Below are 17,369 nucleotides of genomic sequence, written 5' to 3'. Positions count from 1 at the left end.
TAAAATATCTTCAGTGATGTGTATGATTGACTGTAATGATGACACCTGAACGATGTTTCATTAGCCTTGCCTAGCATTACAGGACAATCAAACAGAACAAAACCGCATTCCTTCTCATGTTCTATTTCTTATCCATTAGAGAACCTTTTTTTGTGCAACCATGTGGTGTTTGGCCATGGGATGATGACAGCTTCTTCGACAACTCTCTCCAGTAAGATGCATTGATAGTTAATTAGTTAGTGTACCGTATTAGGAATGTCCATATCTGTAATGGGAGATTTGATTGATTCTAATCTCTCCTCTGCTTTATTAACAATTACTGCACATATATCTTCTTCCCTTTCTTGTGTATTAATTTGAGTATAAATTGTATCCTTATACTCAATAACAAATCATCAGTTTCTACAAGCTTATATGGTATTAGAGCTAGCAAAGAGATACCTCAAGAAAACCTAGCCGCTCTTTCTTATTTTTTTTCCTTTTTCCTCTCTCTCTTTCGACCATTTCTCCTTCAATGGCCTATGAAACCATTGCTGCTTCTGACAACACCGCTCTCCTTGGCGTCAATATGGCGAACTTCACTAAGCTCACGGCTGACAACTTTCTTATGTGGAGTCGTCAAGTCCATGCTCTGCTTAACGGGTATGCCCTTTCAGGTTACCTTGATGGAACTATTGTTGCACCCCCGTTGACTATCACTACCAATGGTGCTGTCACCACCAACCCTGATTGCACGCACTGGCAGCAGCAAGATCAGTTGATCTACAGTGCTTTGTTGGGTCTCATTTCAGTCTCGGTTCAGCCCATCCTCTCTGCCACTTCCACTTCGGCTGAGATCTGGGAGAAATTTTCCTCGACTTACGCCAATCCTAGTCGTGGCCATGTCCAACAGATCCGCCAATAAATCAAGCAATAGAAAAAGGGTAGTAAGTCCATTGATGAGTATGTTCAAGGGTTTGTAACCCGTTTTTGAACAGCTTGCACTCCTTGGTAAGCCTATGGATCATGATGATCAGATTGAATTCATTGTTGATGGCCTCTCTGAAGACTACAAGCAAGTGGTCGATCAAATCCAAGCTCGTGACGTTACTCCTTCGATAACTGAGGTTCATGAGAAGCTGTTAAATTATGAAATCAAGCTTCTCACCATGGTGTCTTCCTCATCCATCACTCCGATCTCTGCAAACACTGCTAGCTACCGCCCTTCTGGCAACCACAACTACAACAGCAACAATAACCAAAACACTCACTCGTGTGGTCAGCCTCGTCACATTTATCGTGGCAACTATCAACAGCACCAACACTCTCACCAACGCTCTGATCACCCCTCTCATGGCTATCAAGGCAAATGTCGGATTTGTGGCGTTTTTGGTCACAGCGCAAGTCGTTGTTCACAGCTTGCTCAATATTCTTCCTCCCAGCCTCGGGCAAACCTTGCTACTACACCTACTTCAGACCCTTGGTTACTCGACTCTGGTGCTACTCATCACATTGCATCTGATCTTGCAAACTTGTCATTGCAGCAGCCCTACAATGGTGGTGAAGCTGTCGTAATTGGCAACGGCTCTGGGTTACCAATCACCCACACTGGTTCTACATTTTTACCCTCTCTTACACGTCTTTTGTATCTCAACAATGTTCTCTATGTTCCTTCGATGCAAAAGAACTTATATATGTTTACAAACTTTGCAACGTTAATCAAGTATCAGTTCAATTCTATCCTTCATGTTTTCAGGTGAGGGATCTCAGAATGGGGGTCCCGTTACTCCGAGACAGCACCAGGAATGAGCTTTATGAGTGGCCTATCTCCTTGCCATTTGCTTCTACTTTCTTTGGGCAACCACTGATGTCAAAACCACCACAGCAGATTGGCATGCTAGACTAGGCCACCCTTCCCATCCTATCCTCAAAAGTATTTTATCTCGTTTTTCTTTACCGCATTTAAATCCTATTTCGCATCCTCTTCCCTGCAGTGACTGTTTGATTAATAAAACTCATAAACTTTCATTTTCGCAATCCTCCATTACCTCCACTTGACTTCTTGAATATATATATATTGTTTTTGTCAACCATTGGACCACAACTGGCCGGCCCATTAGCCAAATTCCTACATTCGTAGGAACCGGGACTCGATCCCGGGTGTGATGATGCCTTCTACAGTTAGACTTACCTCCTGCCACTGCACTAAGGTCACTTCACACCTCTTGAATATTTATTCACTGATGTTTGGACATCTCCTGTTCTCTCCATCGATAATTATAAGTATTATCTTCTTATCATTGATCACTACTTAAAATATACCTGGCTTTTTCCTCTTAAACTTAAGTCCCAGATCAGAGATGCCTTCATCCGGTTCCAAGCCCTTGTCGAAAATAAATTTCAGACTAAAGTGGGAACTTTATTTTCTGATAATGGTGGAGAATTTCTTGTTCTTCGTGACTTTCTCTCATCCAACGGCATCATTCATCTCACTTCTCCTCCTCATACATCAGAACACAATGGTCTTGCTGAACGAAGACATCGACACATTGTTGAGACAGGTCTTACTCTTCTTACTATGGTCTCTACTGTAGTTATATAAGTAATATTCCACCCATCCAGGCGTGTTTGAATTTTTTTGACCTACAACGCCCCGTCCTACGAAGTTTGCAGGACTAAAATACTATGCTAGCATTCGTTCTCAACACACTTAAAAATTACTTTAAAAATTTTAAAAAACATTTGTATAACTAAAAATAGTTTAATAACAATAAGAATAATTATTCTAAACATAATTTTGAGAAAAAAAATATTCTGAAATTTGTTTGATAAATTAAATATGTGGGGCGTACCCGCATTTGTAATAGCCATGCCCTGCAAGATCCGCTCTTTTGCGCAGTGTTATTTGTAGAACCAAGATGGAGCAGCCGTGAAGAAGTCCGCTGGCAATTTGCTCATATTAATAGATTAGTATTGTAGCCTATTAACTCAATGAATCATCCAAAGAAAGAAAAAAACCTTATCAACTCAATGTCGCAGTCAAGATTATATTTGAGAAATCGAAATAAATAGAAGCTCATACATAAACGTTTTGGCAAAGACAACCAATATTATGTTTGTTTTTATCAATATTTTATTGTAAATTGTAATAAAAGGTACCATAGGTATGCTAATTAAAGGTCTCAAATCAAGAAAATGTATGAGATAAGTATTCATATACTCATTCGGTTCCTTATTAATCCTATTAATCCTATTGTTAAGTTACCAATGTACTTTTACTAGGTTTTGATAATGAATTAAAATTTCAAGAAAAAAACTAAATGATACTATTGGTTTAGAGTTATAGAAAATTAAAAAATACAAAAAAAAAAACATTTAGAATCAAGTTTTAATATGTTTTTTTAATATGTGTGAAAAAAAACTGAAAATATGATAAATTAGAAATAGAGGGAGCAGAGGGATAAACCCCACAGCAATGTGTCCCTCTGCGGTCAAGAGGAAACGAGCATTCACATGTTTTTCCATTGTCAATTTGCTCAACAGGTATGGTGCAAAGCTCCGTTAATGCCTTCGTTTGATCCCACCCGGATCTCCAGCCTTAGAATGGGAATCGAGCTACTTGGAAAACTGAAATGCCTGCCTCCAGTAGGAATCACTGATGGAAGACACGTAACAAGTTAGTTTTTGAACAGAAATCGATTTCAAGCATGGAAGCGGTTTTCCAAGCCATTGCGTATGCCAGAGAATGGTGGATCGCGCATGAACTACAAATCAAACACCCACCCAACCAAGATAGACAGGTCATGAGAGTGTTGAATGATGAACTTATCCATTGCTTCGAAGATGCTGCCTGGAATGAAGAATCAAAAACGGCGGGACTTGGATGGTTGTTCCTAGACCCGATTACGAAGGTAGAGATCAAGGGATCAGACGCAGCTACACAAGTCCTCTCCCCCCTTATTGCGAAAGCACTCGCGATGGATCGGGCTTTACAACACGCCTCAGATCTGGTTTACCAGAAACTTTCTCTTGCTTCAGATTCGCAGACGCTTATCAAAGCAACAAACATTGAGCTCCAATACAAGGAGATCCACGGGATTCTACACGACATCCTAGAAAGAACCATGAACTTCGACGAGATCAGCTTCAATTTCGTCCCTCGTGAGATGAACAGAAGAGCATATGAGATCGCAAAAAACGCTTTAACTTCCTTGTCTTTAATTTCACAGTTATGTGGTACAACCACCGATCAAAACTTAAGTCTTGTAACCTCTGAACCGAGGCATACCAACCCGGTTTAGTTATCTTTATGGAAAGATTTGGATTGACAAAGAAAAAAGAAATAGAGGGAGTATGTGCTAAAAATCAGTAATGATAAATATTTGACCCAAAAAGATATGCATCTCGATTATACATTTAAAAATGATAAATAAATTATGAATGAGGGTAAGCCAAATTGTGATGTTGATAGAGGCATCAATTGTGTCTTTTGGGACAACCAAAAAAACTTTGGTTGGTGATATGCTCAAATTTACCCTAGAGCTACTCTCTCAAATTAAGAGATCACTGCAGTACTTATCGGTCAAATTCCACAAGGACTCAAGACTACACAATAAATTATAGAGTTTTATAATTAAGCTAAACAAATTAAATTAAAATTAACATAGCAGCAATGCAAAATATTAAATAAAACTGTTGTAAATTCAGAGAATTAAAAAGCTAGATCTAGGGAATTTCTCAGAAAATTTTGAAATATTAAATCAATCAATAAATTAGGATTCAGACAATTAAGAACATATCTAGAACTTTAAACACTTTTGTAAATTAAATCAGTTCTCACTGCAAATAATATCTAAATTTAAAACCAGAAAATCTAAATCTCTTTGTAAAATTCTAGCTTAAAAATCAGCAATAAAATCAGGTTTAGATTATTCACAAATTATTAAATCAAATCTCTTTGCAAGAAATAATTTTGCTCATCAAAAGGTTTTATCAGGAAAATCAATTATATTCTCATATCAATTTATTTTCCTAAGTTATTAATTCTAGGTGATCAATCAAGAATTAATATGAAGAACAACCTGAGATGAAGATCTAGATAGATATTGAATCCTAAATAAACAGATCTAATAATTCATAAAATCCCTGTGAAAAATCCTAAACCTAACAAGCAAACTACTAAGACATAATCAATGAAAAACAATACATCTTTCTGAATAATAAGCAATTGAAATTAAAAAGAGTAAGAAGGAGTTCAAGAATTCTTCTCTACAAAGTAGATCTTTCTCTCCCAAAAGCTCTCAAAATCTCACAGGGTTGCAGAAAAATAAAACTTGCTAGAATAAAACTTAATGGGTTGTAAAACCTAAAAATACTATTTATATGTCCTAAAACACGTCAGGGACTTGTGTTGCAAATATGGAAAACTTTAGGGCAGATTTGTAAAACTTCCAAAACTTGTGATTCTTCATTGGCTGAAGAGGGTGTCGATCGATGCTAAGGCAGTGTCGATCGACACTCCCTCTCTGTTCTGACTCCAAGTTTGTTTCTTCTGAATTGATGCTCCAAAACGATCCAAATTGCTCCATTTTGCTCATTTCATTCCAAAATCCTAGAAAACATGTTAAAGACTCAAAAACATCCTAGAAACACATCAAAAGACACTAAAAGGCTCTTTACATCATGGTTAAAAACCACAAAAACATGATATATCAGTTGGGTAAAGTGAAACAATCAAGTCTTCTTCATTTCAATTCCTATATTTTAATACAATCTTTCATGCATCTTTGATATGTCTTTTTTTATCTATTTTATTTATCTAAGATGATGGAAGAAGAAAATTGATGATTTCAAAAGGAAGACGGAAGAGTAGATTATTCTGTTATTGTCTTCTCTTGGCTTTAAAGCTTCTAAAGGGCAAAAGGAAGTGCAAAACTATCTAACACTAGAGCCACGTACGGCGGCGGCAATGGACAAGCTGGTGAAGATATTGGCGGCTGAGCTTGGTTTCACTGCGTGGGTATTGTCGTTGTCGTTTTCGTTGTCTTATCTTTTATTGGGTCGGGACCATCTCAACCATTCATGACAGCACCAGACAAACCCTCATCATCGGACAAAAACATCCATATAATTATGTATTAATTTAAAAATATTTTAGAAAATTAGTATTTTCTAAAATAATCGGAATCGCCCAAAAAAATATTTATGTGATTTGATGATAACTCAGTTAATAATCTTAGCTACTTGAATTACTCGTATATGTGACATGATTGAGTTAACCAACTTGCACTTTCTAAGTATGTTTTGGATATGATTCAACTTGTTAATTTATGATCCAGTTCGTATCAAATATTTAAAGTAAAATTTTGATATATAGATTTTTATATATTACTCCTGTGATAACAGAATTTTCATCGAGGGTATCAATTCTCTTTGCAGTTTTAGTACAAAAAATTATCAATCCAAATGGTTGGTAAGCTAGCTGATAGAATGCAATAAAAAACAAGTAAATCAAGCCAAGTAATGGAATGAGTTTTTTACTAACAGCCTAGTATGAACAGAAATATAAAGAACAAAGCAAAGAACTACTTGCCCGAGGTACACGATGCAAGTAATCGAGTACCGGATCGAGTAGATGGTCGGGTAACAGGAAAATAAGAGCACAAAGATGAACAGCTCGAGGCTCTACTCGAAGCTGTTGATCGAATACCATTTCGGGTAAAAGGTCGAGTTAAAGATGAAAGCTTAAACAATCAAAATATAAAATCTCCTATGGATGGGGTAATCGGATCATAAGTATTCCTAGTCGACTTACAATGTTTTACAAGCTTCTAGCAGTTTATTCTCTAGACAGTGAATCTCTAACCCTTGCTAATCCATTCTCATGGTAAAAACAATCAACCTTAATCAATTCCTTACCCAACTTTCGTTGGAGAAACATGACCAAGCAGGCAATAACATCCGATCCACTAATGTCAATGAATTCCTTACTCATCTAATCTCTTAGGCTAAGTGAACAGATATCTAGCATTAGTTGGTTCAAGCGCTTAAACAAACATCTCTCGATGGCAAAACACCATAGATCTAGTCTCAACCTCTCGGTCTGAAATCAGCATTAAGAACGCTAATCCAGAAGGAAATTTTAATAAGAACAATCAATCTAAAACATCCTAATCGATCAGGAACACTTACTAGCCTATCTCATCCTTAGTAACCTTGGTTCACTACTTAGATCTCATATTAATCGACATACACGCATAAACGAATGACAATTTCATAAAATAAAAGTAGGTGATGTATTGAAAAAGAACAATAAAGTAATCAAGAATCAATGTAGAAGATTCGCAAAAATAGAATAAAAGGAAATCCTATCAAAGCCTTTAAAAGTAAAATCAGTTCTCGCTCTCTCTCTCTGTAGCTCTCGCTCTCTCGTTTCTCTCTGTGTGGCGTGTTTTCTTCTAAAAAAAATAGGAAAGGGTTTATATATGGAAACCCTTTTTACCTAGCCGCACATCACTGCCCGAAGGCCTACATGAGGTTAGGGTTGGGCACCTCCTCGGGTTGGACTTCGGGTAGTTCTTCTTGCACTCGGATCCGCTTGATCGGGTTTAGGTTCGGGCTGTTCTTCTTGCACGATCACACCATCGGGTACATGCTTGGGTTTCACCTCATTCTTGCTTTATTTAGGTTCCAAAACACATGTTTTCATCCAAAATGCACAAATGCAACAATGCAGCACCCTAAATAACCTAAATGAAAATATCTAAAGTTAAGAACCTAAAAATGCTAAATTTAAGTTATATACAATGCAAAACATGACTAAAAAGATGCATAAAAATGGGTAAAGTAGAGAGTTATCATCCTTAAAAAATTCAGGCATTTTACAAAAAACAAAAAAAAAAAAAAGAACCAAAATATCCACTTTCAAAAAAATTAGAAACTGCCGTTTGATGATATTTATGACGGTACGTAAACACAGTGCTATCGTGTTACAGCGGCGCTATCATTCTTGTAAGTCTTTTTGAAATATTTAAAGTCCCTACAAAACTTTACAAAAAAAAAAAAAAATTATACCTTTTAAAATTGGCAGCAGTAAAAGTGATGAAGATGTGAAACAATGGTGTTTATTTTTCTTACAAGAATAATGGATAGTGTCTTGGATATATATGAAAATGGCTACAGAAAAAAAAAGGAATCTTGAAGATCCTCCCATTTATCATTATGATTTGATAAATTTAGTTCAAAAAAATAAATCTCTCATATTCTAATGAACAAAAACAAAAAAAGAGAGAGAAGAGCGACGGCGATGGTGGAGTTACGTTTCTAGGGTTCTAATCTGTGATGTGGGTACTCTATTCGGATTTCATATCGGTTATTAATGGATTTCGCTGGGTTCTGGTGGGTATCTCTGGATTCAATTTCCCTTTGCTGCATCTGGGGATCGGATTGAAGATTCGATTTTGCAATTGGGGGAAAGTTTCGAAATTTGGGTCTGTCGGATGGTCTCAATCGTATATCGGTCGGATTGTGGTGTCTCATTTATGGGAAATCTTAGTGGATTATCCCGTAATGGGAAATCAGGGTTGTGAGATGAGGTTGCGTGGAAGTCATCTAGATTCCTTCTTTGGTTTATCTGATACTTTTTGGGTTTTATACGGTGGATTTCATGGGCATATCCGATTGCCATCTCTGGTGATTCGTTTTGAGATTCGGATCTGTAAAGGGGACACAGTTGGGCGATTTGAAATTTGTTTTGTGGTATCGCGGATTTCTTTCCTATTGAGAGTCGATTGCTTTGAATGGTCTCACATCTCTCATGATTGTGGTTGCTCGTTTCGACATGGAGTTATGGTCTTCTTTCCCATCAGATCCGTAAAGATTGGCTATCATTGGCGACGAAAGGAGATTTGCTCTCTAGCAAGGAAGCGAATAAATAGCGAAGATCCCTTTTTCAATTATCGACGATATGGTTTTAATTTGGAAACTGGAGATTCTCTGGGTTCAATGGTGATTGAAGTTTTCCAGTTTTTATCGTCCTTGAGATTTGATGGGTATTTACGAGCTGCTTCCACCGGTGATAGCGGGATTGCTTCATGTGGCAGAGTTTTGGTAATGTTACGGATCAGATCCTATCTGATTGAGTGGCAATGGAAAAGGACAAAGATTTGGTCCTCTTTTTCGACAGCTTTTACGGTGTGTTTGGATACGATTCTGGTAGTGGCATATCGCGAGGATATCAATTATCTTTATTGTGCTGATTCGATGGGTCTTCTCGTAAGGTGGCTTTGGCAAGTTTGGGTGTATATAAAGGATCGTTTCTCAGTGTTCAATCCTCATCACAACATCCTTGCATTCATCTTTTCAGCTTTTGAGCGCTTTCGGTTCTTGTTTATTTGGTGTGTTTCAATCTTTGTGGTGAGGGTCATCATGTCTCAGAGTGGGCTCTTGGGGAAGAATGTGGAGGGAACGAGTGATAAGGGGTTGATGCCTAAACGGAGAATCAAGATACCTTATTTCGACAACTCTGCTTTGATAGCAGGATACTCTAAGACGGTGGTGGGACGCTGTATGAACCCCAGGAAGCAAGACATGAAGTCTCTCCTGATCATGCTCCCCCAAGATCTGGCACTGGGAAGGTCGTGGGTGCTGACTTAGGTCTTGGAAAGTTTCAGTTCGACTTCGATAACGAGGATGATATCACAGAGATCCTCCACATGGCTCCTTTTCATTTTGATCGATGGATGGTTTCCATGGTGCGCTGGAAACCAACGGTTGACCCGGATTACCCTTCGGAGCTAACCTTTTGGATTCGAGTCTTGAACGTTCCGTTCCAATTTTGGGCTGAACCAACATTCCGCAGTATCGGCTCTGAACTTGGTCGGGTGGAGATGGTTGACATCGATGGTGGAAGAGTACAAGTCACGGTGAATGGTTTCAAGCCTCTTTGCTTTGAAACGGTTATTGAGTTCTATAATGGAGAGGAGACAATTGTCAACCTTCGTTATGAGAGGCTTCATGGTTTTTGCAAGAAATGCAACAGCTTGTGTCATGATGTGGATCATTGTCCTTTGTGGGCTTATGAGAAGATCACTCCGGCTTTGCACACTCCGATGGAAGAAGATACGGTTGGTTCTTTACAGAGTTACAAAGGGGCTGTCACTAAAGACAGGAACAAAGGTAAAGGTAAGGAAGTGGAGAATAGAGGGTCCGCATATAATAATGCTAGCCAGCGACCTCCTCAGGGGAAGCAGGATTCAGGGTTCAAGAGTCGGTCAACACGGGAGGTTGGTGAACCTTCATCCAAGCCGCGTCGATCCACTTCTTATGTGCCGGTTAACGACAATCGTCATATGGCTAAACCTGCGGTGACTACTTCTTCTTCCTCGGGTGCAGTTTTGGTTGAGGAGATGGAACCGGGACAAATCCCAGCTGTTACTGATCAAGGGGTGCTGCAGTCTGCCACTTTTGGTGTTCCACCTCTAAAGAGGGTTAGAAGACCTCTCTTTCAGGATCCAGCGGGACTTGTGGATGTCTCTGGTGCGGAAGAAACGCTGGCAAGTGCAGGCTTAGCTCTTCCGACTGATGGTTTGTCAGGTACACAGTCTACTGCTTCTAACGTTGAGCAGACGGGTTCTACAGAGGTGAATCTTGGTGAACCTCCAGTGGTGACAACTAACCCAGTTCTGGCAGCGAGTCAGGAAGAGCCTTTGGTGGAAGGGAAAGTTCCTGAGGTTATTACTGATCAAATAATGGAGGAGGAGGAACCTGCGGATACAGAAATTGAGACCATTGATCCCAATCAGAAGAATGGTGGAGATATTGATGACTTGATGGTTGAGCCAGTCTTGGATCTCCCTTCGGTTACTGCAGCTCTTGAGGGCGAGATAGCGGACAGCGAGGGAGGCTCTATGGATACGACTATTGATGCAAGTACTACATCTGCTGGGGTTTCGATGGTTGACAAGGTACGCAAGGCTAAGCCCCCTATGGCTCTCAAAGGAGCAGCTTCAAAGAAATTGAATGTGTACTTGCGTACAACACCAAGGAAGCGTCCGGCCCCTAGGATGACTGATCCAGCTGGGGATGGAGCAAACCCGAAGAACCAGGAACAGGAGAAGGGACCAACCGGTGGATCTAAGCCACCAAAACCAACCATGGATAAATGAAGATTTTAAGTTGGAATTGTCAAGGGCTTGGGAATAAAGCAACTATTGGGTATCTTAGGGATTTATGGGGGAAGCATAGGCCTGATTTTTTATTTTTATCTGAAACTAGACAGCCTTTTTCCGTTTTGGAACCTTTTGTTGGTCATTTTGGTTATTCAACCTTAAAAACGGTTGATCCTATTGGTTGTAGTGGCGGTTTAGCCTTATTTTATAATAATAATAATAATGATGTTTCTGTTTTATTTGAGTCTAACTGGTTAATTGAGGTGGAACTTACTTATAAAGGACAAATTATTTATTTTACTTTTGTTTATGGTGACCCGGTTCCATCAAATCGTGACATCGTATGGCAAAGATTGACAAGAGTTGGTCTTTCTAGGGACTCCCCTTGGTTTTTGGTAGGAGACTTTAATGAGTTAAAAGGCAACTATGAAAAGCGTGGAGGGAAGCTTCGCCATGCATCTTCCTTTGTTGGTTTCAATACAATGATTCGTCACTGTGGTTTACTAGAATTTCCTGCGATAGGTGATAGCTTGTCTTGGCGGGGCTGGCGGGACAAGAAGCCAATTCGTTGTCGTCTTGACCGAGCTTTAGCTAATGAGAAACTTCATGATCTTTTCAAGGATTCCTTCACGGAATATTTACCAATGATAGCTTCGGACCATAAGCCGGTTTTAGCTTCTCTAGAAGACAAAGTTCGGCGAGGGAGGAGCGTCTTTCGGTTTGACCGACGGTGGATTGAAAAAGAGGGCTTCTTTGGAGCTATTTCAGAGGGTTGGGCTCATGGGGAGACAGGGAACAATGGAAACTTAATGGACAAAATAATAAAATGTCGCCAAGCAATTTCCCGATGGCAGAAAGCGCAGGCCCCGTTTGGTCGGGAAACGATTGAGGACTTAAAGTCTCAATTGGCAACTGCCCAGGCGGATGACTCTGTATCTGTTGAGGTTATTTCGGAAATGGCTTGGAAGCTGCGTGAAGCTTATCGGGATGAAGAGATTTATTGGTATCAGAAAAGTCGAAGTCGATGGATGTGTTTTGGGGATCAAAATACAAGCTATTTTCATGCCCAAACGAAATTAAGGAGAGCTAAAAATCGCATTGTCGGGATGCATGACGAGGCTGGACACTGGGTTACGGAGGAAACTAAGGTTCAGGATATAGCAGTTTCTTATTTTCATGAGGTCTTCACATCCACAGATCCTACGGATTTTGAGGACGCATTGGGTGAAATAAGCACTTCTATCACAGGAGAAATTAATGAGACACTGACTCAACCAGTCACAGAACAGGAAATCAAAGAGGCTTTGTTTATGATGCATCCTGATAAAGCTCCTGGACCGGACGGTATGACGGCTCTTTTTTATCAGCGTGCATGGGATACGGTTAAGGCTGATTTAAAGCTTTCGGTAGAATCTTTCTTCCAGGGTGATAATTTTGACAAATGCCTAAATAGGACAAATATTTGTCTTATCCCAAAAGTGGATAAACCGACCCGGATGACTGAGTGGAGGCCTATTAATTTATGTAATGTTGGTTACAAGATTATCTCGAAGATCTTATGTCAGCGACTACGTAAGTTCTTGCCAGCATTGATTTCTGAGACACAATCGACGTTTGTGGAAGGACGGTTAATTACGGATAATATCTTGATTGCTCAGGAGATGTTTCACGGCCTCCGCACCAACCCCTCTTGTAAGGGAAAGTTCATGGCCATTAAAACAGATATGAGTAAGGCCTACGATCGGGTAGAATGGGCTTTCCTTGCGAATTTATTGCGGAAATTTGGATTCTGTGACAAATGGATTTCGTGGATCATGTGGTATGTGACATCAGTGGAATACAGTGTTCTATTAAATGGTCAATCCCATGGATCCATAATTCCTTCTAGAGGACTTCGTCAGGGAAACCCCTTGTCACTTTATCTTTTTATCCTTTGCACTGAGGTTCTCATTGCAAATCTGCAAAAAGCAGAAAGGTCTAAACTTATTACGGGGATCCGGGTATCGACTGCTTGTCCGGCGATTTCGCACTTACTATTTGCAGATGATAGTCTGTTTTTCTGTCGGGCCACGAAGGAGCAATGTGAAGTTATCCTAGGGATCCTCAGACAATATGAACGGGTTTATGGACAGCGGATAAACTTCCAGAAGTCTTCGGTTCAATTTGGACACTCAGTAGATGCAGGCATACGAGAGGAATTAAAAGGCATCCTGGGTATCACCACTTTGGGTGGCATGAGCTCTTACTTGGGAATTCCGGAAAGTCTTGGTGGGTCGAAAACAAAATTTTTTTCCTTTGTTCAGGATCGGCTGCAAAAACGGGCTGGTGGATGGCCTGCTAGGTTGCTGTCTCGGGGAGGGAAAGAGGTCATGATCAAATCGGTTGCGACCGCTGTCCCTACTTTTGTTATGTCCTGTTTTCGTCTTCCGAAAACAGTTACATGAAAACTTACTAGTGCAATCTCTAATTTCTGGTGGAGCTCTTCAGGGGAAACACGTGGTTTACATTGGATTGCTTGGGACAGGCTGTGTGTTGATAAGCAGCTTTGGCGGTTGATTTCAGTACCAGATTCTCTATTTGCAAAGGTTTTCAAAGGCCGATATTACAGGCATTCTGATCCATTGGATCCAATTAAATCTTATTCTCCATCTTATGGATGACGGAGTATGATTTCTGCTCGCTCTATGGTGAACAAAGGACTCATTAAACGGGTAGGATCTGGGGCTTCCATTTTAGTATGGTCTGACCCCTGGATTCCTGCTCAATCCCCGAGACCAGCATTGCGTTCAGGATCGCCAGTCGATCCAACGCTTAGAGTTGAAACTTTCATTGACAGGACTTCGCATTCCTGGGATTTGGCATCGCTTTCGGCTTCTTTCGAGCCGGAGGATGTAGCCCTTATTTCTGCTTTACCCCTTGGTAATCTGGCCACACCGGATAGCTTGGGTTGGCATTTGACAAAAACCGGGGTATACACCGTTAAATCTGGATATCAAGCTTTGCGTCAGAAACCGGACAATGATTCCCCTGTCTCCGGTCCCAATATTATTCCTCTACAGGCATTTGTCTGGCAAATTCGGTGCCCACCAAAACTTAGACATTTTTTATGGCAAGCAATTACGGGTTGTATGGCGACAACAGCTAATCTGCGGCGACGTGGACTTAGTTGTGACATGGAGTGTGCAATTTGTGGAGGAATGGAGGAGACCATTAATCATGCCCTTTTCTTATGTCCTCCGGCTAGGCAGGTTTGGGGATTGTCCCAGTTCCCGGCATCCTTGGGTAGCTTCCCTTCAAACTCTGTCTATGATAACATGGATTCATTATTTTGGAGATTTCAGGACACTCCTTCGGTAGAAGTGTTCCCGTGGATTCTCTGGTATATCTGGAAGGCCAGAAATGATAAATTGTTCAGCAACTTGGACTCTAATCCGTTAGCGATCTTACGAATAGCGGAAGAGGAATCAAAGCTTTGGTCTTTAGCCCAGGAGGATCCTTTAGGCTCCTCACCTCAGGGTGGATCTCGACATCCATCTAGGTCTACGGTTTCTTTGGTAACGAGGCAAGCGGATATGGATCTTGCCACCGATGTTTTGTGGATGGATCTTGGAAGGCGACTGACCAGTTTATAGGTAGAGGATGGCATTGCATTTCTCCTGAGGGAGAATCTCCCACTATGGGTGCATCTAATTCTCGCCGTAGCTTGTCACCCCTCCATGCAGAAGTGGAAGCCCTAATATGGGCAATACGCTGTATGATTGGCGCGGATAATGAGAAAGTTGTGTTTCTCACAGACTGTTCTGATTTGGTGAAGATGGTGTCTTCGCCTTCTGAGTGGCCTGCTTTCAAGACATATTTGGACGTTATCGAAGAAGACAAGGATGAATTTCTATCATTTCTGTAGTCCAGATTCCCAGATCACAAAATGGTAGTGCGGACAAACTGGTGCGTCGAGCTAGAGTGGAGTCGCATCCAGTCACCTTTGTGAACAATTTTCCTTCTAATTGGCTCGTTTGAGCCAATCTTGTATTCTGATGGCAAAAAAAAAAAAAAGTTGTTGAGTAAATCAAAACTAACCCTATTGTTTCTTGACCATTTTAATAAGATGTTTGCTTCTTTTGTATGATTATTGTTTACTTGCATGCTGTATGAGCATTCATCTAACTTTATTTTTTTTGGTAAAAGGTTAAATTTTGTACCATTTTTTATTTGTGACAGCAGTTACAGAGACAACAAAGAAGACGGAAAGACCAAAAACTAGAAAGAACAAAAAAAACGGTAAGAAGGCAAAACGATTAGCAAATAGCATAAGTCCAAAGAAGAAACACCAAATCTGAACCGGGAAGCTCAGATATTTGCGTATATGTATTCTTGAAATGCTATATGTATCGACTGAATATAGTGATTATCTTTTTAATTCTTCATCTATGCTTGCCGATCAATAATGTATGATTTATTTGTTATCTTGCATATTTTTGGGTTGATTAACTCTCCAAAATCTTGTTTAATTGAATGAGTAGAAAAGCGAGACGTTATTACTTGGGGTATACAGTTGAGTTATGGTCCTTATGGAGTATATTCTGAACATATATAGTTGAGTTACTTGAGCATAGTAGTTGGTGCCACAACAATGGATCAATTATACATCAATGATTTGGGTTCTAAAACTATGTCTATATATCCCATGTTTATGAATCTCAAATATATCTTATTTGCCTACTGATTTACTATTATTGATTTATACTTGCTTCAGTTTCATGACAACCAAACAACAATCTCATATTCTTCGTCTTTCATTCATTGCTCACCACGAACTATGAGTCGCTTTTGAAAATTTCCAAAACTGATGAATATTTTGACTTTGATTGGGCGGTTTTTGAAATCAACTTTTTGCAAAAAAAAATGAATATTGCCTAGTTGATGATGGGTCATCTCTTTCATTTCTGGAAGATACAGTACAACTATTTTTTCCCCGTTAAACTAATGTGATAGTCAGAATCAAATATAATCAAGAATGACTTACTTGATCAAGCCGGCACAAAAAACGGTATAAAAATATCTTCGAAATAAACAATCACTTCCACATATCTAACATTCACATATCAATGGTCTCTATATAAGCAAATCACTTTCAGAAAATCACATTGAACAACCTAATATCTACAACAAAAGACCTCAAAATCTTCTCTCAAAATGACGAACAAGATCTTCTTTCAGTTGACAGGAGCTTATTTGGTGCTGGCATTGATGATGATTGCCATGGTCTCGGCCCAATACGATAACGACAGCAATGACCACGCAACAACACCAAGCTCCGCCGTCATTGTTGCCGTCGATATCTTCATCGGCTTGGCCGTAGCCACTGTGGCTCTGGTGGCTGGCTTCATAATCTGAATTCAGTAAATTCCTTGTTTTTGGCTTTTCATGACAGTTGTTTCTGCTTTTAAAATTTTCATTGCTTGGGAAAAGATTTATGTCAACTCGTTTTAGTCAATTTGATATACAATTAAAAAAATTCGAATCCCACTAAACATAAGCAAATACACCGATCAAAAACATTGGATATAATCTCTCGACTGACCTATGACCAAAAAATCATACAAAATTTATCATAGTAGTCAGGTTCAACCGTAATCGTGCTCCTAGTAATAACATACATAAAAGAGAGAAATACAAAACAACAACACAAGACAGGTACAACACAATAAAACAAATCCTAATTAATGTTCTTCTTGGAGAAGTTTGAAACGGCAACAAAACTCTCCTGACTTCATTTCTATATTTCCTAATCAACCCACCTGACCGATTGAAAATAAAATCTTCGAGCGTTTAGGGTCGAGTCGCTATTTGTGGGTCACATAAATGTGCGCTATCATGCGACTGTAAAACTCAGTTTCTGTGTATTCTGCTTTTGGTACGGAAACGAAGGTCGTTCTTGTTCACCTGCGAGATCTTAAGAACCAAAGAGATATAGCCTAAAGCAGCTATCGCATAAAACACTTTGTATGGAGCCAACTCTAGCCCAGAGAAGAAGCAGTAGTAGCCGGCGAGAAGATAGATGTGATGGGGACCGAGTTGGTGTCCTGAGAGAAATGGGAAAGAGCGAAGGCTGCTAGACTCGGGTCTCGAGTTCAGTATTCCATGGAAAATTACACCAACGCAAAGAGCAGAGTCAGCAAACCAAGGGAAGCTTTGTCCTGTTCCGATCCTCTACAAGAAATT

General features: G+C 39.8%; 2 protein-coding genes across 4 annotated transcripts in view; one reads left to right on the top strand and one right to left on the bottom strand.

Moving 5' to 3' along the window:
* LOC104715039 lies at positions 515 to 1,885 on the top strand. Its single transcript, XM_010432493.1, has 3 exons — positions 515 to 883; positions 978 to 1,646; positions 1,736 to 1,885. The coding sequence occupies exons 1-3, from the start codon at positions 515 to 517 to the stop codon at positions 1,883 to 1,885; spliced, it is 1,188 nt and encodes a 395-aa protein (XP_010430795.1).
* Positions 16,669 to 17,369, bottom strand: part of LOC104710555 — an 8,263-nt gene continuing 7,562 nt past the window's right edge. For 2 of the 3 annotated variants that reach the window (XM_019230398.1, XM_010427179.2), the window contains exon 20: positions 16,669 to 17,020. Coding sequence is in view for 1 of the 3 variants with exons in the window: in XM_010427178.2 (XP_010425480.1) it covers positions 17,037 to 17,357 (321 nt within the window). In the remaining 2 variants the exon portion in view is untranslated. Of the gene's footprint in view, positions 17,358 to 17,369 lie in introns of all 3 variants that reach the window. The other variant, XM_010427178.2, reaches the window with a different exon arrangement.

Source organism: Camelina sativa, chromosome 9 (assembly GCF_000633955.1).
Source record: "Camelina sativa cultivar DH55 chromosome 9, Cs, whole genome shotgun sequence".
Taxonomy (NCBI): domain Eukaryota; kingdom Viridiplantae; phylum Streptophyta; class Magnoliopsida; order Brassicales; family Brassicaceae; genus Camelina; species Camelina sativa.
Note: the sequence above shows the minus strand (reverse complement) of the source record. Positions and strands in the feature narration are given on the sequence as shown.